The sequence below is a fragment of the Palaemon carinicauda genome, chromosome 6 (assembly GCF_036898095.1).
Source record: "Palaemon carinicauda isolate YSFRI2023 chromosome 6, ASM3689809v2, whole genome shotgun sequence".
NCBI classification, from domain to species: domain Eukaryota; kingdom Metazoa; phylum Arthropoda; class Malacostraca; order Decapoda; family Palaemonidae; genus Palaemon; species Palaemon carinicauda.
In genome coordinates this window covers 16,829,765-16,847,915 of record NC_090730.1, presented here as the reverse complement: position 1 = coordinate 16,847,915, position 18,151 = coordinate 16,829,765, and the positions used below count along the sequence as shown (strand labels likewise).

The window sequence follows — 18,151 nt, the reverse complement described above, 5'->3', positions numbered from 1 at the left end:
TAAGGTCAAGGACCTTGTGGAAGCCCCAAGAGACTTTTCAGCCCCCTGAATGGATCGCCGAGTCTCTTAGGGAATGCAGGTGAAATGAGGCAGTATCATTGTGAAGCCAGCTTCCTTATTAGGTTAGAACGCCAGAATCAGTATCCTTGGCTATGCCAGGTTTGCAAGGGTGGTGGTCTAGCCACGCTAAGGTCGAGGACCTTGTGGCAGCCCCAAGAGACTTTTACAGCCCCCTGAGTGGATCGCTTAGTCTCTTGAGGAATGCAGGCGAAATGAGGCAGTATCATTGTGAAACCAGCTACCTTATCAGGTTAGAACCAGATTGTTAGTACTACTATTTGTAGTAATTAATAATTATACGAATTCCCAATGGGATGAGGTTTTCCACCCACCACCAATGGTGTGAATCAGCTATATATATGTAACTACCTGGGAAGTTACATATTTAAAAATGGTATATTTATTATAAAATAAATTTTTAAATATACTTACCTGGTAGATACATATATAAAAGGGCCCTACCTCCTCCCCTCTGAAAACAGAGACATGGAATTTCTGAAGAATGTTGGGAATAGTTCTCATGTATGACCACCTACTGTCATGGCGGCGATTGCCACGAATTTAAATTTTCTGTCATGCCACGTCGAAACGCGAGATTTAACTACCAGGTAAGTATATTTAAGAATTTATTTCATAATAAAAATACCATGTTTCAATGCTATATCTAAAACTAAGGGAGAAGATAGAATTTGAAGGTCAATAAGTATAGTTTGGAGATATGGGCGTTCAAGGTTTTTCTTAATCATAAATGAAGATACCTTTGCTCAATATCTTGCTTCTTTAGGCGAGGCAGTTGCTCCTTCATCATCTCTCTCTTTCACTAACTCTGGTAATATCGCCAGTATTACCCACTTCTGAACTCTTATTAGAGCAAAAGTTTCTTTCCCTTTATGTTAGCGAGATGTTGAAATTGTCTTTTCCTCTTTGGCATGATGAAATTCTTGCTGAAACCGAGAAAAAACAGACGTAAAAACAAGGGAATGTCAGAGGTCAAACTCAAACGTGTACTCTCTACAGTACAGGTATAAGGTTTGTGCTAGGACTGAAGGCCGAAGGGTTTAATTACCATGTAGTGCTTTGTCTTGTGACTCATGGGATATATACAGATGACATTGCTCACAATTGGTTTTATATTTAGATATAATAATTATCAGAATTTACGATAACATATGAAATACTGCATTTTCTTGTAGGGAACAATATTTTTGGTTTATTGAGTTACTTTTACTAATTACCCTGTAACTATGAAAGTAAGAGGAATTTTGACAAAATATTTCGTATACACATTCTCCATTGCCATATGAAGCTCCGTGATTTTTTTCAGAATTTTATGTTTCTCTTCCTATATCCCCATATATTGGCATACCAGCAGCCCCTTAAGTCTGGGATTAATGACAGTGTGTCCGGATTTTCCTTTCTTCATCTTCCCCTCTCTTGGGGAACAGTGCCTTGGGTGGTTCTTCTGCAAGCTGGCTTCAATCTCTGCAGGTGAGAACCATTTCCCTTGTGTATCCTAGTATAGATAATAACTAGTTATACTCGTTTACGTCCCCAATGTTTCCTGCGAGGTAAAAATCGGGAAACGTCTATATTAATCCTGTTTAAGAACTTGATTGCTCTTACCTAGACGTTCATATGCTATTTCCACAACCACACAGTTTGCTCAGGCTGCAATAACACTCACGCTGTGAATTATTAGCGAAGTGTCAAGGTTTATCCTTATATACAGTCTATTACTGTACTAAGAAAACCTGGGTCAATGACTAAGCCAGAAGCTGGACTATTACCCATCTAAGAGTGAGTCATCCACATAAATAACAAAGTTTGTTAGTGAAGGAACAAAGAACAAATTTGAAAATTATTTGTATTTTTCCATAACTAATACAAACCTGTAGTTATTTATATAAATTGTCCCGCTATTACCTGTCCCCCTGAAGTTCTGCCTGCAATTGAGAAGTGAGGCAGCGCTGTAAGCTGTAAGTGCAGATAGGTCGCTTGGGTATCCCCCAGCCACCACCCTATCTACCCACAACAGTGGTTAAGTAGGGTTGCCACCTCACACTTTTTAGTCTGTTGACTACCTTCCAGCTTCGCCGAAAGATAATCCATATAAATAACTACAGGTTTGTATTAATTAGCAAAAAATACAAATTGTTTCCAGATATGTTATGTTTCTTCAGTGATAAAAGAACCCCACATTCTGCTGTTTGTAGGAAAGTTCATAGAATTGCTGGAAAACATTACTTCCAGGCAGAAGGGGCAACGTAAGAAGTAAAAGAGAGGGAAATGTTTTTGCCAGCCTTCTCCCTCTCCCACTTCTAAAACTAGGTGGTTGTTTGTCTTGCCATTAGGCAACCTGTCATAGACATGGGCTGAACCTTGGGTAGTGAGTGTCATTTTGGATGGTTACAACACTGCCGAGAACCCTGGCCCTCCCTGCACTGAAAGTTCCCTGGTCAGAATTTAGGAAATATTAGATTGCTTAAACGCACAGGTCTCCAGCCATGGTAACTCGTTGCATACGATTTGTTCCTAAAGGATTTTACCTCCTACACTCACAAGGCAAAGGAATTTTTGTGAGTCTCCCTATTCTAAAAGATAGGAGGTTTTTACAGTACATGCATAGGAATAAATAACATTTTAAAAGTAATTTGTTTTTCCTAGCTTTACAAACCTGAGAAGTCATATAAAGTTGAACTTACTTCAAGCACCTCTCTGTCCTGAATCGGAGGTCAAATGTGAAGAGTTTATTACCGGTATGTAGGAGGGGCTACTTGCTTGTATGCATTACCTGTCATTAATTAATTCATTGATGAATTTAACGGATATTCCATTTCTGCTGAAGACATTCCATATTTTTCAATATTTAACTTAGCCGGTGATTATAATAGCTGCAGCTCTGCTGCTCGACAGAAAACTCTACGGAAAAAATCCGCCAGCGATCGCTATGCAGGTAGGGGGTGTACTTCAACAGCGCCATCTGTCGTCCAGATACCCAGTACTCATTGTAAACAAAGAACTCAATTTTCTCTCTGTCGTGCTACCGGCAAGACCTACTAATTCGCTGTTGCTAACTGGATTTGTTTTCACAACTATTTGGTGAAGTACACTATTCTAGTTTTGAGCTTTCGCTGTGCAGGCTTTCTCTTCAATAAATCCTAGCATTCTTTTTTTGATATCGGATTATTTGTTGATGACTTTGGATAGTTTTTGAATTCCCCTTTGACCAATTCAAAATGGCTGACCCTTCTCAAGTCCCAAAATTCAGGAAGTGTAATGCTAGGGACTGTTCAAGGCGTCTTCCGAAGGCCTCTATCGATCCTCACACCGTTTGTTCCAATTGTCGGGATAAAACCTGTCAATTGGAAGATCGATGTGAGGAATGCGTTGGGCTTTCGGAATTCGATTTTATCGAATTCCAAAAATATACACGTAGGCTAGAGAGAGATAGAGTCAGGAGAAGTTCATCTCGTTCTGTTGATTTTTCCTCTCCTCATGCCCCACAACCTATTCCTTCCCCTGTAGTGGTTGCTCCTAATCCCCCTTCTGGCACTCAGGAACCTTCGATGGCTGATATGATGCGTGCCATCCAAGCTCTGGGTGAGAGAGTTGAGTCCCTGGCTAGTGACCGTAACCAGCTCATGGCGGACGTCAAGGAGCTGAAGTGTAAAAGTGCAGTGGGAAGTGATAAAGTGAGTGATAGTGTTGTGGATAGTGTTGCGCTTGAGGGTTCGTCTGTTCGTGCCTGTCGTCCTCCTAGTCCAGGACCTCTTGCAAGCTCCCAAGTCCAGGGGAGAAGCAATGTCGTACGACCAATGGGTTCGAGAGGCTTTAATCAGCGAACAGACGTTCCCTCCGTGGTTTCGGGCGTATCTACCCAAGATCGCCTCACCCACACAAAGACGAGAGAGCCCATTTATTCCTCGTCTGCGGAAGAGGTTTCTCGCAAGAAACCATGGACCAAGGTCTCACGACCACTTAAGCGCAAGTCGGTCCCTTCCGCGCAAGTCCAACGGCCCAGTTGTAGCCACTGGGTCAGTTCGGACTCGCTGCAGTCTTCCGATGACTGCTCACCTCCTAAGAGAGGCAAAGCGGTACCGCCTCAGGCAGTTACACCGTCTGTCGCCGCACCTGCTCCTGCAGACCCTAAGTGGTCTTTGCTGCAGACCATGTAGTCCCAATTAACGTCTCTGATGCAGGACTTTCGTGCGGAGAAGGTTGCTGCTGCACCAGCCTCTTGCCTACAACCAACCACACACTCGGTTGTGCGTCCTGTGGACGCTGAGGCGACCTTCTTGCGCACTCGAGCTGAGAGAGTCCCGCCACCCATGCGTTCCAGTGTGCCCTGCCAGCCGCATGTTGACGTTCAGCGACGCACGGAGCCTTCCGTTGACGTTCGCGAGGTACAACAACCGTCAGAGTTGTTTTGTTTTGACGCGGTGCGTCAACCTCCGCAACCCAGTGTGGTTGCCACTGCTCACCCACATCAGACTAGACAGTCTGGAGTAGACGCTGTGCGTCCCCGCGCTGCTATGGTTGTTGCCAGCTCACAGACTGGGCAACAGTTCCATGACTTTGCGTCCGGTTCAGTCACGCGTGCACCCGTGCGATCGGACTCAGCTAACCAGCCGTTACCTACTCCATTACCGCTTCCTCCTCAATTCTCGGATGATGGACTTTCTGATGATGATGATGCGGCACACGTTGATGAACCACATTCGGACCTTGACGAGCCTAAGTCCACGCAACCCTCTTTGGACTTTAGAAAAGTTCTTGCTCTGTTCAAAGAGATGTTTCCGGACCAGTTTGTGTCTGTGGCTCCGCGCTCTCCTCCGTCAGAGTTTGTATTAGGTACGCCGTCATCCTCGCCTGCCTTTACTAGACTCGTCCTCGCATGCTCGTCCAAGAGAGCTTTACGAGTGATAGAAGAATGGATGCAGTCCAAAAAGAGTCTAGGGAAGACAGCCTTTACGTTTCCCCCTGCTAGACTCTCTGCCAGATCGAGCGTCTGGTATGCCACGGGAGAAGTTCTCGGCTTGGGAGTTCCTGCCTCTGCCCAGGGCGACTTCTCAAGTCTTGTAGACTCTCCCCGCAGGCTAGCCATGAGACGCTCTAAGATATGTTGGTCATCTTCGGACCTAGACCACCTGTTGAAAGGGATATTTAGAGCCTTCAAGGTCTTCAACTTTTTAGACTGGTGTCTGGGAGCTTTGAGCAGGAAGATCTCCCCGACAGAGAAGGAAACTTCCTTGCTCATCATGTCCTGCATGGACAAGGCCATACGTGACGGATCTAATGAGCTTGCTGCATCGTTCGTATCCGGAGTCCTCAAGAAGCGTGAGAACCTTTGCTCTTTCCTGTCAGCTGGAGTGACACCTTGTCAAAGATCCGAACTTCTGTTTGCTCCTCTTTCTAAGTGCCTTTTTCCAGAGGACTTGATTAAGGAGATTGCTGCTTCTTTGATACAGAAGGACACTCATGACCTGGTTGCGTCCTCTGCCCGCAAAGCCACCCCTTTGCCTACCTTGTCAGCTAGACCAAGGATGGACACTCCAGCGTCCCGATTTATTCCGCCCTTTCGTGGCAGAGCCTCCAGCAGAGGAGGTGCTCGTGCCGAAGGGAGACGTGGGAAGAAGAAAGGAACCAAGTCCTTTAAAGGCAGAGTCTGACTGCCAGCTTCTTCAGACAGCAGTGGGAGCCAGACTCAAGAACTTCTGGCAGACCTGGGAGAAGAGAGGCGCAGATGCACAATCTGTGAAGTTGCTCAGAGAGGGGTACAAGATCCCGTTTGTACGAAAACCCCCTCTAGCAACGTCTCCCATCGATCTCTCTCCCAGGTACAGAGAGGAAGACAAGAGACGAGCATTGAAACAGGAGGTGTCTCTCTTACTAGAAAAGGGAGCGGTAGTCAAAGTCCTGGACCATCAAACCCCGGGCTTCTACAACCGTCTCTTCTTAGTGGCAAAGAAGACAGGAGGGTGGAGGCCGGTGCTAGACGTCAGTGCGCTGAATGTCTTTGTCACAAAGCTGACGTTCTCCATGGAGACCACAAAGTCCGTTCTAGCAGCGGTCAGAAGAGAAGACTGGATGGTCTCTTTAGACCTAAGGGACGCATATTTCCACGTCCCCATCCACCCAGACTCCCAACCTTTTCTGAGATTTGTTTACGAAAAGGTTGTCTACCAGTTTCAAGCCCTGTGCTTTGGCCTAAGCACAGCTCCTCTTGTGTTTACGAGGCTGATGAGGAATGTAGCCAAATTCCTTCATTTAGCGGACATCCGAGCCTCCCTCTATTTGGACGACTGGCTTCTAAGAGCTTCTTCCAGTCGTCGCTGTCTGAAGGATCTAAAGTGGACTCTAGATCTGACCAAGGAATTGGGTCTCCTTGTCAATATGGAAAAGTCTCAAGTGGTCCCATCCCAAACTATTGTGTATTTAGGGATGGAGATTCACAGTCTAGCTTTTCGGGCTTTTCCGTCGGCCCCCAGAACAAGTCAAGGCCTGTTATGCATCCAGAACATGCTGAAGAAGGAATGATGTTCAGTCAGGCAGTGGATGAGTCTGATAGGGACACTATCATCCCTGGAACAGTTCGTATCGTTAGGAAGACTACACCTCCGTCCTCTTCAATATCACCTAGCTGTTTACTGGAAAAAGGACAAGACGCTAGAAGCGGTCTCGATCCCCATTTCCGAGAAGATGAAGTCTTCCCTGACTTGGTGGAAGGACAGTATCAGCCTCAGAGAGGGTCAGCCCCTGGCTGTTCAGACTCCCAACCACGTTCTCTTCTCGGACGCATCGGACACAGGCTGGGGCGCGACATTAGACGGTCGGGAATGCTTGGGAACTTGGAACTCGAGTCAAAGGACAATGCATATCAACTGCAAGGAGCTACTGGCAGTTCATCTGGCCTTGAAAAGCTTCAAGTCTCTCCTTCAAGGCAAAGTGGTGGAGGTGAACTCGGACAACACCACGGCTTTGGCGTACATCTCCAAGCAAGGAGGGACCCACTCTATGACGTTGTACGAGATCGCAAGGGACCTCTTCACCTGGTCAAAAGGTCTAAACATTTCACTAGTAACGAGGTTCATCCAAGGCAACTTGAATGTCATGGCAGATTGCCTCAGTCGGAAGGGACAAATCATTCCAACAGAATGGACCCTACACAAGGATGTGTGCAAGAGACTTTGGGCCACATGGGGCCAGCCAACCATAGATCTCTTCGCAACCTCGATGACCAAGAGGCTCCCAATATATTGCTCACCAATCCCGGACCCAGCAGCAGTTCATATAGATGCCTTTCTCCTAGATTGGTCACATCTAGACCTATATGCATTCCCCCCGTTCAAGATTGTCAACAAGGTACTGCAGAAGTTCTCCTCTCACGAAGGGACAAGGTTGACGTTAGTTGCTCCCCTCTGGCCCGCGAGAGAATGGTTCACCGAGGTACTTCGATGGCTAGTGGACGTTCCCAGAACTCTTCCTCTAAGGGTGGACCTTCTACGTCAGCCACACGTAAAGAAGGTACACCAAGGCCTCCACGCTCTTCGTCTGACTTCCTTCAGACTATCGAAAGACTCTCTAGAGCTAGAGGCTTTTCGAAGGAGGCAGCCAGGGCGATTGCTAGAGCAAGGAGGACATCCACCCTTAGAGTCTACCAATCGAAGTGGGAAGTCTTCCAAAACTGGTGCAAGTCAGTATCGGTATCCTCGACCAGTACCTCTGTAACTCAAATAGCTGACTTCCTTTTATACCTGAGGAAAGAACGATCTCTTTCAGCTCCCACTATCAAGGGTTACAGAAGCATGTTGGCATCAGTCTTCCGTCACAGAGGCTTTCCAACAACAAAGATCTACAGGACCTCCTTAAGTCTTTTGAGACCACGAAGGAGCGTCGTTTGGCTACACCTGGTTGGAATTTAGACGTGGTACTAAGATTCCTCATGTCAGAAAGGTTTGAGCCGCTACAATCAGCCTCCTTTAAAGATCTCACTTTAAAGACTCTTTTCCTGGTTTGCTTAGCCACAGCTAAAAGAGTCAGTGAGATTCACGCCTTCAGCAGGAACATCGGATTTTCATCTGAAACGGCTACATGTTCTCTACAACTTGGTTTTCTAGCCAAAAACGAGCTACCTTCTCGTCCTTGGCCGAAATCGTTCGATATTCCAAGCCTATCAAATATGGTTGGAAATGAACTAGAAAGAGTCTTATGCCCCGTGAGAGCTCTTAAGTTCTATTTAAGACGAACTAAACCTTTACGAGGACAGTCAGAAGCTTTATGGTGTTCAGTTAAGAAACCATCTTTGCCTATGTCAAAGAATGCTTTATCCTATTTTATCAGACTGTTAATACGAGAAGCTCATTCACATCTGAGTGAGGAAGACCAAGATTTGCTTAAGGTAAGGACACATGAAGTTAGAGCTGTCGCAACTTCAGTGGCCTTTAAACAAAATAGATCTCTGCGAAGTATAATGGACGCAACCTATTGGAGAAGCAAGTCAGTGTTCGCGTCTTTTTATCTTAAGGATGTCCAGTCTCTTTACGAGAACTGCTACACTCTGGGACCATTCGTAGCAGCGAGTGCAGTAGTGGGTGAGGGCTCAACCACTACAATCCCCTAATTCCATAACCTTTTTAATCTTTCTCTTGAAATGTTTTTATTGTTGTTTTTGAGTTGTCCGGAAGGCTAAGAAGCCTTTCGCATCCTGGTTGATTTGGCGGGTGGTCAAATTCTTTTCTTGAGAAGCGCCTAGATTAGAGGTTTTGATGAGGTCCTGTGGTATGGGTTGCAACCCTTCATACTTCAGATCCTAGGGGTCGCTCAGCATCCTAAGAGGATCGCGAGGCTCCGTAAGGAAGACGTACTTAAAAAGGCAGAGTAATTGTTCAAGTCGACTTCCTTACCAGGTACCTATTTATATTGTTTTTGTTATTTTGATAACTTCTAAAATGAAATAAAAAACCCTTAGCTCATAATAATGTAAACATTTATTGCTGGTCTCTACCCACCCCCCTGGGTGTGAATCAGCTATTATAATCACCGGCTAAGTTAAATATTGAAAAATGTTATTTTGATAATAAAATAAATTTTTGAATATACTTACCCGGTGATTATAAATTAAAGGACCCTCCCTTCCTCCCCAATAGAGACGAAGTGGACCGAGGAGAAAATTGAGTTCTTTGTTTACAATGAGTATTGGGTATCTGGACGACAGATGGGGCTGTTGAAGTACACCCCCTACCTGCATAGCGATCGCTGGCGGATTTTTTCCGTAGAGTTTTCTGTCGAGCAGCAGAGCTGCAGCTATTATAATCACCGGGTAAGTATATTCAAAAATTTATTTTATTATCAAAATAACATTTTAAAGGACTCGGGTTTGTATAGCCAGTAAATAAACAAATTCTAAAATTTACTTTTGGTATCAGTGTTTGTGGATAAACAAACTATACTGTATATAGTATGTCCTTTGACTCTTGTTTTAATTTTAACAGTAGTATTGTTTTACAAGTTACTGGATGTAAATTAGGACAGTCTGTAATTTTGATTTTATCGTTTAATTTCAGAATTTGAAGACATCACAGAATAGATATTTGATTATATGGAAAGCTTGATTTTGGTCTTTGTTTCTCTGTAAATAAATCAGCATGTCTTTGAGAATGCTGTGTAAATGTACCAGAGCTGTTTCAGGAATACAGAGGCTATTTCTTGTCAGCAGTTCCTGCAAAGGTTTTCAGAATCCCGCCAGACATTGCAGGTAAGTGTACCATACAATTTAGTTGAAAGTAACCTGTATCAATACAAGAAACAATAATCTTATTCAGGCTTTGATGTCAGGAAACTTAGAAAAGTTTTGAGTTTGAATAGTGAAACAGACATTATAGGTGAGGGACATGTGCTTCCACCTTCGGAAGTCCCTTATATCTCCTACTGCAATTTGTTGTAGAATACCGGTATATTGATTTTGTTTTTACTTCCACTCATTTAATTTCTTATCAGTTTGAAGATGGTATTGTGAATACTTTAGTGTAACAAGATTCATTGAGAGATATGTTTCTTCCAGGGCAAGATATTGAGAGGTTAGCCTTTGTACTATTTTTTATTGTATCAATATTATGCATGTCTTATTGTTTACATTCATTCACATCTTATTATGTTTTTTATGTTTATTTGTTCCTATACATAATACAAATCTGAGACCTTTGATAGTAGTATGACTTTAGCTAAGTTGGAATGGATGTTAAACTTTCAACAAGGTAAACACAACTGGCTGTCGGGAAGCGAATGAAGCCCCACCAACCCGACTTGTAGCTTACTTCACTCTGTCTTCAACCCTCCGTACTGTACAGACGTACTTGTTGGCGTCATACTTTGGATTTTTTCTTTTCAGTTTGTTTTCTGTTGATGATGATATCTCTGTGATTTGTCATGTGGTTATAACCTATAGGCTCCCCCAAACCCCCCATACTTAGCTCACAAGGATAGTGAGCTTGAGCAGGACTCAAACTCCAGTCTGGCAGATCGCCAAGCAAGGACATTCCCAATAGGTTACCCCAACTCTTAAGTAACAAAAATCTATAATACATAACCTTACAAACCTGAGACCTTTTAAGTTATACTATTCCTCAACCACCCTAGTAGTCTTAGGTTAAGGGTCAAAGTGAAGATAGCACTACCTACTGTATTAGATGGGCAGGGATTACCCGCCACCCGAAAACCAGCTGTGTTTATCTTGTTAAAAGTGCCGAAGTCATGCTCTTATTAAACATCTCAAATTTTTATGGTTAGGGAAAATACAAAATGGTTAAAACGACTGATTTTCACTTGCGTTTTTTTCATGCATCATGGTCTACATCATATGCAGGTGTAAGTTAGGCTAGATAGGCTAGTACAGATAAAAGTGAGAGAGAAAAAATCTCAAGTGATATAGAGTGGGAGAAGGTGAACAAGAACTTGTGATACACATGAATAAATTGGAGGAAGGTTATTAAATAGATTGGTTGGATAGATATGTATTTTAAAGGGTTATTTGTTCCGTAACCGAAATACAAACCACGCTATTTACAAAGGGTTATTACTTTTAGCGTAGCTGAAATGGCGAGCCATTAGAATTTAACGAGGGTGTATTACCCCCCGCGCTAGTTAGCGGGGGGGTAGGGGAGTGGTAGCTAGCTACCCCTCCTCCCCCTCACACACACGTGAATACTCACTTTCACTTTTGGCTCGGACTGTGACAGACGTCTCTGTCTTGGTCCTCGCTTGGCAGCCATTGTCTGTTTTGTCTTTACTTAATCGCTTACTTTTCTTTTACTCAATATTTATGTAAACATGTTTTCATGTTTGTATATATATTTGAGTATAGAAATAAGTAAGTTTCCTTTTCAGATGTGTGTGTGTAGTGTACGATATCTACGTGGAGGCCTCGGCAGTTAGGCCACCACGGCGTATTTTATGGGTGGCGATCGAGTTTGACTTATGTCTTTCTCTCTCTCTCTCTCTCTTGAGGTCGTTCACCCTTTTACTACGTGTTACTACGCCCTTGTAGCCTAGCTTCCTTTCCGTGTGGGGGGTTGCTACGCGTACGTTTGTATCAATTAGTTATGAATCTAATTGTAGTTGTTTTTTTTCAGCTTGTAGAACGATTCCTTTCGGGGTTTTCGTTCTTTCTTTAGTGTTCATTCATTTTTTAATTACATAATTACATAGTTACATAATTATAATTGTTATAATTCTGTTTTGGTTACAGCTCTCCTTCCGCGAGTGTAAGTGGTTGTGAGGGCACGTGCCTGTTGTGTAATTCTTGTTCCTTTCCCTCGGGATTCCTCTTCGGAGCCTTCCCGGGGGAATGAATGTGTACTAATATTATTTGTTTTATTTTTTTACAGTTACCGATCTAGTTCGTTTCTGTAATATAGCAACGGTGTGAGCTGTCTGGTTGAGTCCTGGGGATTCGGCTGTTGCTGCCTTCCCCCTTGTATTTTCGTCAGGGGCGTGTCTCCTTCTACTGGTAGTACTCCCGTGTCGACGGACAGCTCTCCAGTTCATTTTAGAACAGTCAGGAGGCTTGCCTCCTTGGGCGGATAACTTTCCTTCCGAGGGAAGTTTTTCCTGTCCAGGCTTGAGTTTTTCCCCTTTTGGGGGGTTCTTCTCTTGCCTTTTTTTCGTGCGACTATGCTCTTGGTGCTGAGCGGTCGCACCTGCAGTTTCGCTCAAGGGGCTGGGCAACTGCAGGAGCTCCTCTTCGGAGGATTGCTCCTTTTAGGTCACTGGCTGACCAGTCTCTTCCTCGAAGTGTTTCTCTTTCGTTCGCGAGAGAGTACACTCATAGAGACTCCTCTTCGGAGGTTTCTTCTGTTGCTGTTGCTGTTGGCCTCCCTCGCCGTAAGGCCCTCCGTCCGCCTCGTCGTAAGGGCCTCTCATCTCCCTATAAGGGTGCTTGAGGCGCCCTTTTGGATCTCCGTTTGCAGCCTACACTCCTTTTTTCTCGATCTTCCGCCTTGGTGCAGTGGACAGCAGTCTGATCTCGTCTTCCGACGGGCAACGGTCTTCCCGACGGACAACGGTCTGCCCGACGGACAGCGGTCTTCCGACGGACATCAGTCTCCCGGCGGACAACGATTCCTTCGGGGCAAAGGGTTGCCCCCACGGGGGTTCTTCCCTTGCGTGTCAGGGTTTCCCTGCGCGCCCTTCTGCTCATCAGCGCTCTCCTGTTCGTCAGCGCTTTCAAGATGATCTTCCCTGCGATTCCTGTTACGTGCCCTGTGCGCCCACGTTCGCCCTCGCGATCTAGAACTTCGGTTCAGGTCGGGGTCAAGGACTTCTTCTTTGCGCAGGCTTCCACGCGTAGCCTTCTGCTCGTCAGCGATCATCAGCTCGCCAGCGATCTCCGGATCGCCCACGTGTGTTACAGCTGGCACGCAATCCACGTGTGTTACAGCTGGCACGCCAATGTTCTCCAACACTTCTGAAGGAACATGGTTCGCCAGCTACTAGCTCACCTGCGCATGCTGATCGCCATCGCGCGACCCTCAACTGCGGATGCTGATCGCCATCGCGCGACCCTCAACTGCGGATGCTGATCGCCATCACGCGACCCTCAACTGCGGATGCTGATCGCCATCGCGCGACCCTCAACTGCGGATGCTGATCGCCATCGCGCGACCCTCAACTGCGGATGCTGATCGCCATCGCGCGACCCTCAACTGCAGATGCTGATTACGCATGCTGCTCCTCATCGCACAACCCTGAACGATCGCCCTCCTGCGGATGCTGATCACCATCGCACCCTTTCACGCGATCATTCACCTGCGCATGCTGCTCGCCATCGCACAACCCTGCACGATCGCCCGCTTACGCATGCTGCTCCTCATCGCACAACCCTGAACGATCGCCCTCCTGCGGATGCTGATCACCATCGCACCCTTTCACGCGATCATTCACCTGCGCATGCTGCTCGCCATCGCACAACCCTGCACGATCGCCCGCTTACGCATGCTGCTCCTCATCGCACAACCCTGAACGATCGCCCTCCTGCGGATGCTGATCACCATCGCACCCTTTCACGCGATCATTCACCTGCGCATGCTGCTCGCCATCGCACAACCCTGCACGATTGCCCGCTTACGCATGCTGCTCCTCATCGCACAACCCTGAACGATCGCCCTCCTGCAGATGCTGATCACCATCGCACCCTTTCACGCGATCATTCACCTGCGCATGCTGCTCGCCATCGCACAACCCTGCACGATTGCCCGCTTACGCATGCTGCTCCTCATCGCACAACCCTGAACGATCGCCCTCCTGCGGATGCTGATCACCATCGCACCCTTTCACGCGATCATTCACCTACACATGCTGCTCGCCATCGCTTACCATCACGCGGTCATTATCGCCAGCGATCTTCTTCACCTACGCGGCAGCACGATCCCTCGCCGTCACGCCATCGCTTGCGTTCGTCGCCTCGGACACGTGTTCATTTACCTGCCCACTCGCCTGCGCGCCTGCGCGATCGCTCGCCTGCGCGCCTGCGCGATCGCTCGCCTGCGCGCCCGCGCGATCGCTCGCCTGCGCGCCCGCGTGACCGCTCGCCTGCGCGACCATTCGCCTTTGCGCGACTGTTCGCCTTTGCGCAACCGTTCGCCCTCGAGCGACCATAGTTCGCGGCGAATTCCACAGCCGGTGGTAGCAGCAGGGACGCATGCTCCTAGACGGCACTCGGGATCACCTCCATCCAAGCACAGGTTGGTAGTGCAGGACGAAGACAGGTCAGTACAGCATTCTTCCCCACCTTCTTTTCAGGCAGGTACCGTCGGGTCCACTCCAAAGGATCGCCCGATCCCTTTCACCTTAGCGAGGATTTCGGACTCTGTGTCCTTGGAGCAGCAGACATGGTTTGGTCCGCTGGCACGGGCGTTAATGAGGGTTATGAAACCAGTACTCGCCGGCCAGGGTAACAAACCAGCGGCTGTCTCTCCTACGCTGAAGAGAAAGAGAGGAGTGGACTTCGTGGTGACTTCCCCCAGGGCGAAGTTGGTTCCCAAGAGGTCGGTCTCGAGGGTCCCCTCTCCTGTACGAGTACTCTCTCCTTCTCCTGCCCTGGAAGGATTTTTGGCGGGGGGGCTTTCCGTTCAAGATTTCTCCATCGGACAAGGGGTGACTGCTTACCTCTTCCTCTGGGAGCTTACCAGGTTCTTTCCCTCCTCGGTTACGGCCCGAGGTTTGGTTCAAGGAAGCTACAGGAAGATCAAGGGTACTTTCCTCCTCTCGAGCTCAGACACCTTGGCCTTTCGTCGTTAAGTATCTACTTGCGGACAAGCTCGATGTTGTACCATCTGGACGCGCCGACTGAAGGCTTCCTTCGGGTGTCTCATCTGTGGAGGTCGACGACCTCAGACACCCTTCCATCCTTGAGAAGAGTTTTGTCTGTGCCCAAGGACAGAGACTTAGACAGCTGCTGTGCGGAGTAAATCGACTTCCGGTTTCACTCCTCCAAGGCGCTTTCTTCCAGACTCTGCAGGGCTCCAGCGCCCTTTTCTTTCAACCACGTCGGCCTAAGTTATCGGCTACGACAACTGGGACAAGGTGTCCAATTGCAGTTTCCTCCTGTCAGGAACAGATGGCACGGGAGATTCCCCCGGGGGGGCATAGGCCTAAAAGGAGTTCACGAACTCTAGGATTGCAGGTTTTTTCGCTGGGAGGATGCTTAAGGTTACTCATCCGAATGACAGCTTCCCGATGCCCATTCCCGCACAATCTCTGTGAGTAGCCAAGGATATCGCGCCTGCTGTCTCTGTCAGCGAATTCAGTGTCTCTGAACCTCTATGCCATAGCGTCAGCAGAGTTGCCCGGTTGGGCAGAATGATCCATACCTTAGGCGAAGGTCTTCCTTAGGATCATCGACGGCTTCACCCCCGGTCCCCTCAGTCGATCCTTTCTTGTAAGGAAGGATCTGAGAGGGGATGTCCATAGTCGACCTCTCAGTCCTGATCAAGTTTGTCGAACAAACTTCGGCCAGCGTAGACCAGCAGAATCGATCAGACTGGTAACGAGGCGACAGGACTCCTTTAACCCTGGATCGGAAGGACGGGTACTTTCAGTTTCCATTCCATCCATCTTCCAGGGTGCTCGTCGAATTCAGCCTAGACTGCAAGTATTCCTGCTTATGATGCAGTGTGGCTATCCCGCCGTGGCATAGCAGGTTTGTTTCCCCAGAGAACTCTCCCTGCCTTCCTCTTGGCCGCTCAGGTGCAGGCTTCCGCCTCCTCTGCTGTTTGGAGGGCTGGTCAACTCCGGTAGGCTCGGGTTTCGACCTTCTTCAGCGCCGGGACTAGCTTCCGGAATGTGACCATGAGTGTGGGCTCATGGTATTTTGCTTGGAGCCTTCTCTTCCTCTGCCTCAACATCTGGAGTATCTGGCCATGATTTTGAGTCAACCGCCTTACCACATTGGAAACCCCGCTTCTCGTCCGTCCAGCGAGGTTAAGCAACGTCGGTACTTGGATGGGTGACCACCTGGGGACGCCAGATTCTCTTACCGCATCCTCCGAGCCTTCCTTTCGGTTGACTGTGGCAAGACTGAGGAGAGTCGCAGTACCTGTTCTCAGTCAAGCAGAGCTTTCAGCCCTACCTTGGAACGTTTCCTAGTTTTTCTTTCCTCATTGACCCGTCTATAGTCCGAACGGTCGCCTCAGGATAAGTTCCATGTGGGGCGATCCAAGTCCCGGTGGCTTCAGGCAATGTTTAACCGGACTCCCTGGCCCTATGGGACCAGCGGAACTATTAAACCTGCAATGGGTGTTGACCTATGGAGCCTCTTGATGGTAGTGGATATTCTCGTCCTTTCCCCACATTCTTGATGCGGTTCTCGGACTCGTCAAAGGAAAGGGGGGGGGGGGGCATGTTTCTGTCCAGGCCTATGGTCAAGACCTGAAGGATACCTCTCCATCATTCAGGCAGGCTTAAGGGCCTTAGTCTGGCCCCTCTTCAGATCCTACTGCTCCTGCCAAGTCGCCCCGTTGCGCGTCGACTTCATTCTAACCAGCAGGGGACGCATTTTCACACCTTCACATCTTGTAGTAGAGATACCGGGATGATTGAGATTCTCTCAATTCCACCATCGGCTCTCTCATTCCAGGCAGGGGAATGTCTCTCTCAGACTATCCGAGCAGAGCCTCATAGAGAGAGTGTACCTAGGGGTCTTTGACCTTGGGTAACCAGCAAGTGCTGGTCTGGGGGACCTGATCGCAACACCTTGGAACCTCAAGCTTCCACTAGTCTTACCCCCAGTCTCAGACCCCGAGACTCTGGCAAGATGCATTCCGGTGATGATGGGACAAATTCGACGCCTGCGTCTTCCCTCCTTTTTGTCTGCGGACAATGGGTCTCAACAAAACCAGGTTGTCTGTCAACCTTTCAATGGGAGAGCTCCACTGGGACTATGCGCAGAACGGTTTCTGGACCCTCTGCTTCCCCTGACGGAACTCCCGGGAGAGCTTCTCCCACGGCGCAGACTACTCAAGCAACCACACTGCGACATCTCTCCCGAACCGGGGCATCGCTTCGGCTTCATGCCTGGAGACACTACGCTTCCTCCTCTAGAAGAGACAACCCGCTACAGTCGCGGTACGGAGGTCGCGTCATCTGCGATAGTCATCCACAAGGGTCTCCCAGGCAAAGTGAAGAGTCTAAGGTGGTGGGTGCCGTGGGAGATATACCTCTTCCCGTGAGGCCTCTTCTCCAGCAATAAGGGTCTTATTGCCTTTCGGCGGGAGGAAGCTCCTTTCCGCTCTCGGCAATGAAGCCTGTCGCTCAGCCTTTCCCTGACCTTCAGGCTTAAAGGAATAACTTTTTCCTGCCCGCTGGATCTATCCTCGCTCATGCGAAGCTACGATCGTCCCTGCCCTAGTCGGAGGAAGACCTCCAACTTGGAGCATGGCTCGGACTTTTAGTCCTTTAAGAGATCTTCTCAAGACCCTTTTACGACAGGCCTCGGATTGTATTCCGCCTTGGGTCTTCTGCTCACTCTGGCCACGGCCAGTGTGTAAGCAATCTTCTTGGTCTCTTACTACTCCCCCCTTTCTAAGGAAGAGGGGAAGGCAACATTCAGGCTCGCTCCTGAGTTGTTGGCTAGACTCAGAATCTGAGGGTCCCGACCCTTCGGTCCGATTCATTCAAGATTTCGAGTCTCCATTCTGTGTGTTATGTCCCAAGACCTTCTCTTTCTTGCCAGTAAGGAATCGAGAGGTTAGCGCTGGGAACAGCTGCAGTTTGGCCTCAGTTGCAGCCGATTTGGGAACACATGGAGGACATGGGGGGAGAGTCACCAGTATACCTCTTCAGCCCGGACTCGAGTACATTCATCTCGACCTGTCTTCAAACCCTCCCCCGTCACGTCGCCCTACAGCACGATGTTGGATACATCGCAACGTCCTCGCCTTCGAGTAATACTACTCTGTGACGCAGGTGCTACAAGCTGGAGTCTGGAAGCGTCTGATGACCTTCGCAGCCCGCTTCCTGCAGGGCGTGACCCACAGGAGTCTCGATACGTTTTCTATCGCTCTGTGGTGGCTACACAACAGCTGGTCTAACCTCAGGC

At 48.0% G+C, this 18,151-nt stretch overlaps 1 protein-coding gene across 1 annotated transcript in view; it reads left to right on the top strand.

The window, feature by feature from the left end:
* The window catches only part of LOC137642453 (corrinoid adenosyltransferase MMAB-like), a 99,571-nt gene that overhangs the window by 23,677 nt on the left and 57,743 nt on the right, over positions 1-18,151 (top strand). The window contains exon 2 of the mRNA XM_068375017.1: positions 9,624-9,814. Coding sequence (XP_068231118.1) covers positions 9,705-9,814 — 110 coding nt within the window. The 5' untranslated portion in view covers positions 9,624-9,704. The remainder of the gene's footprint in view (positions 1-9,623; positions 9,815-18,151) is intronic.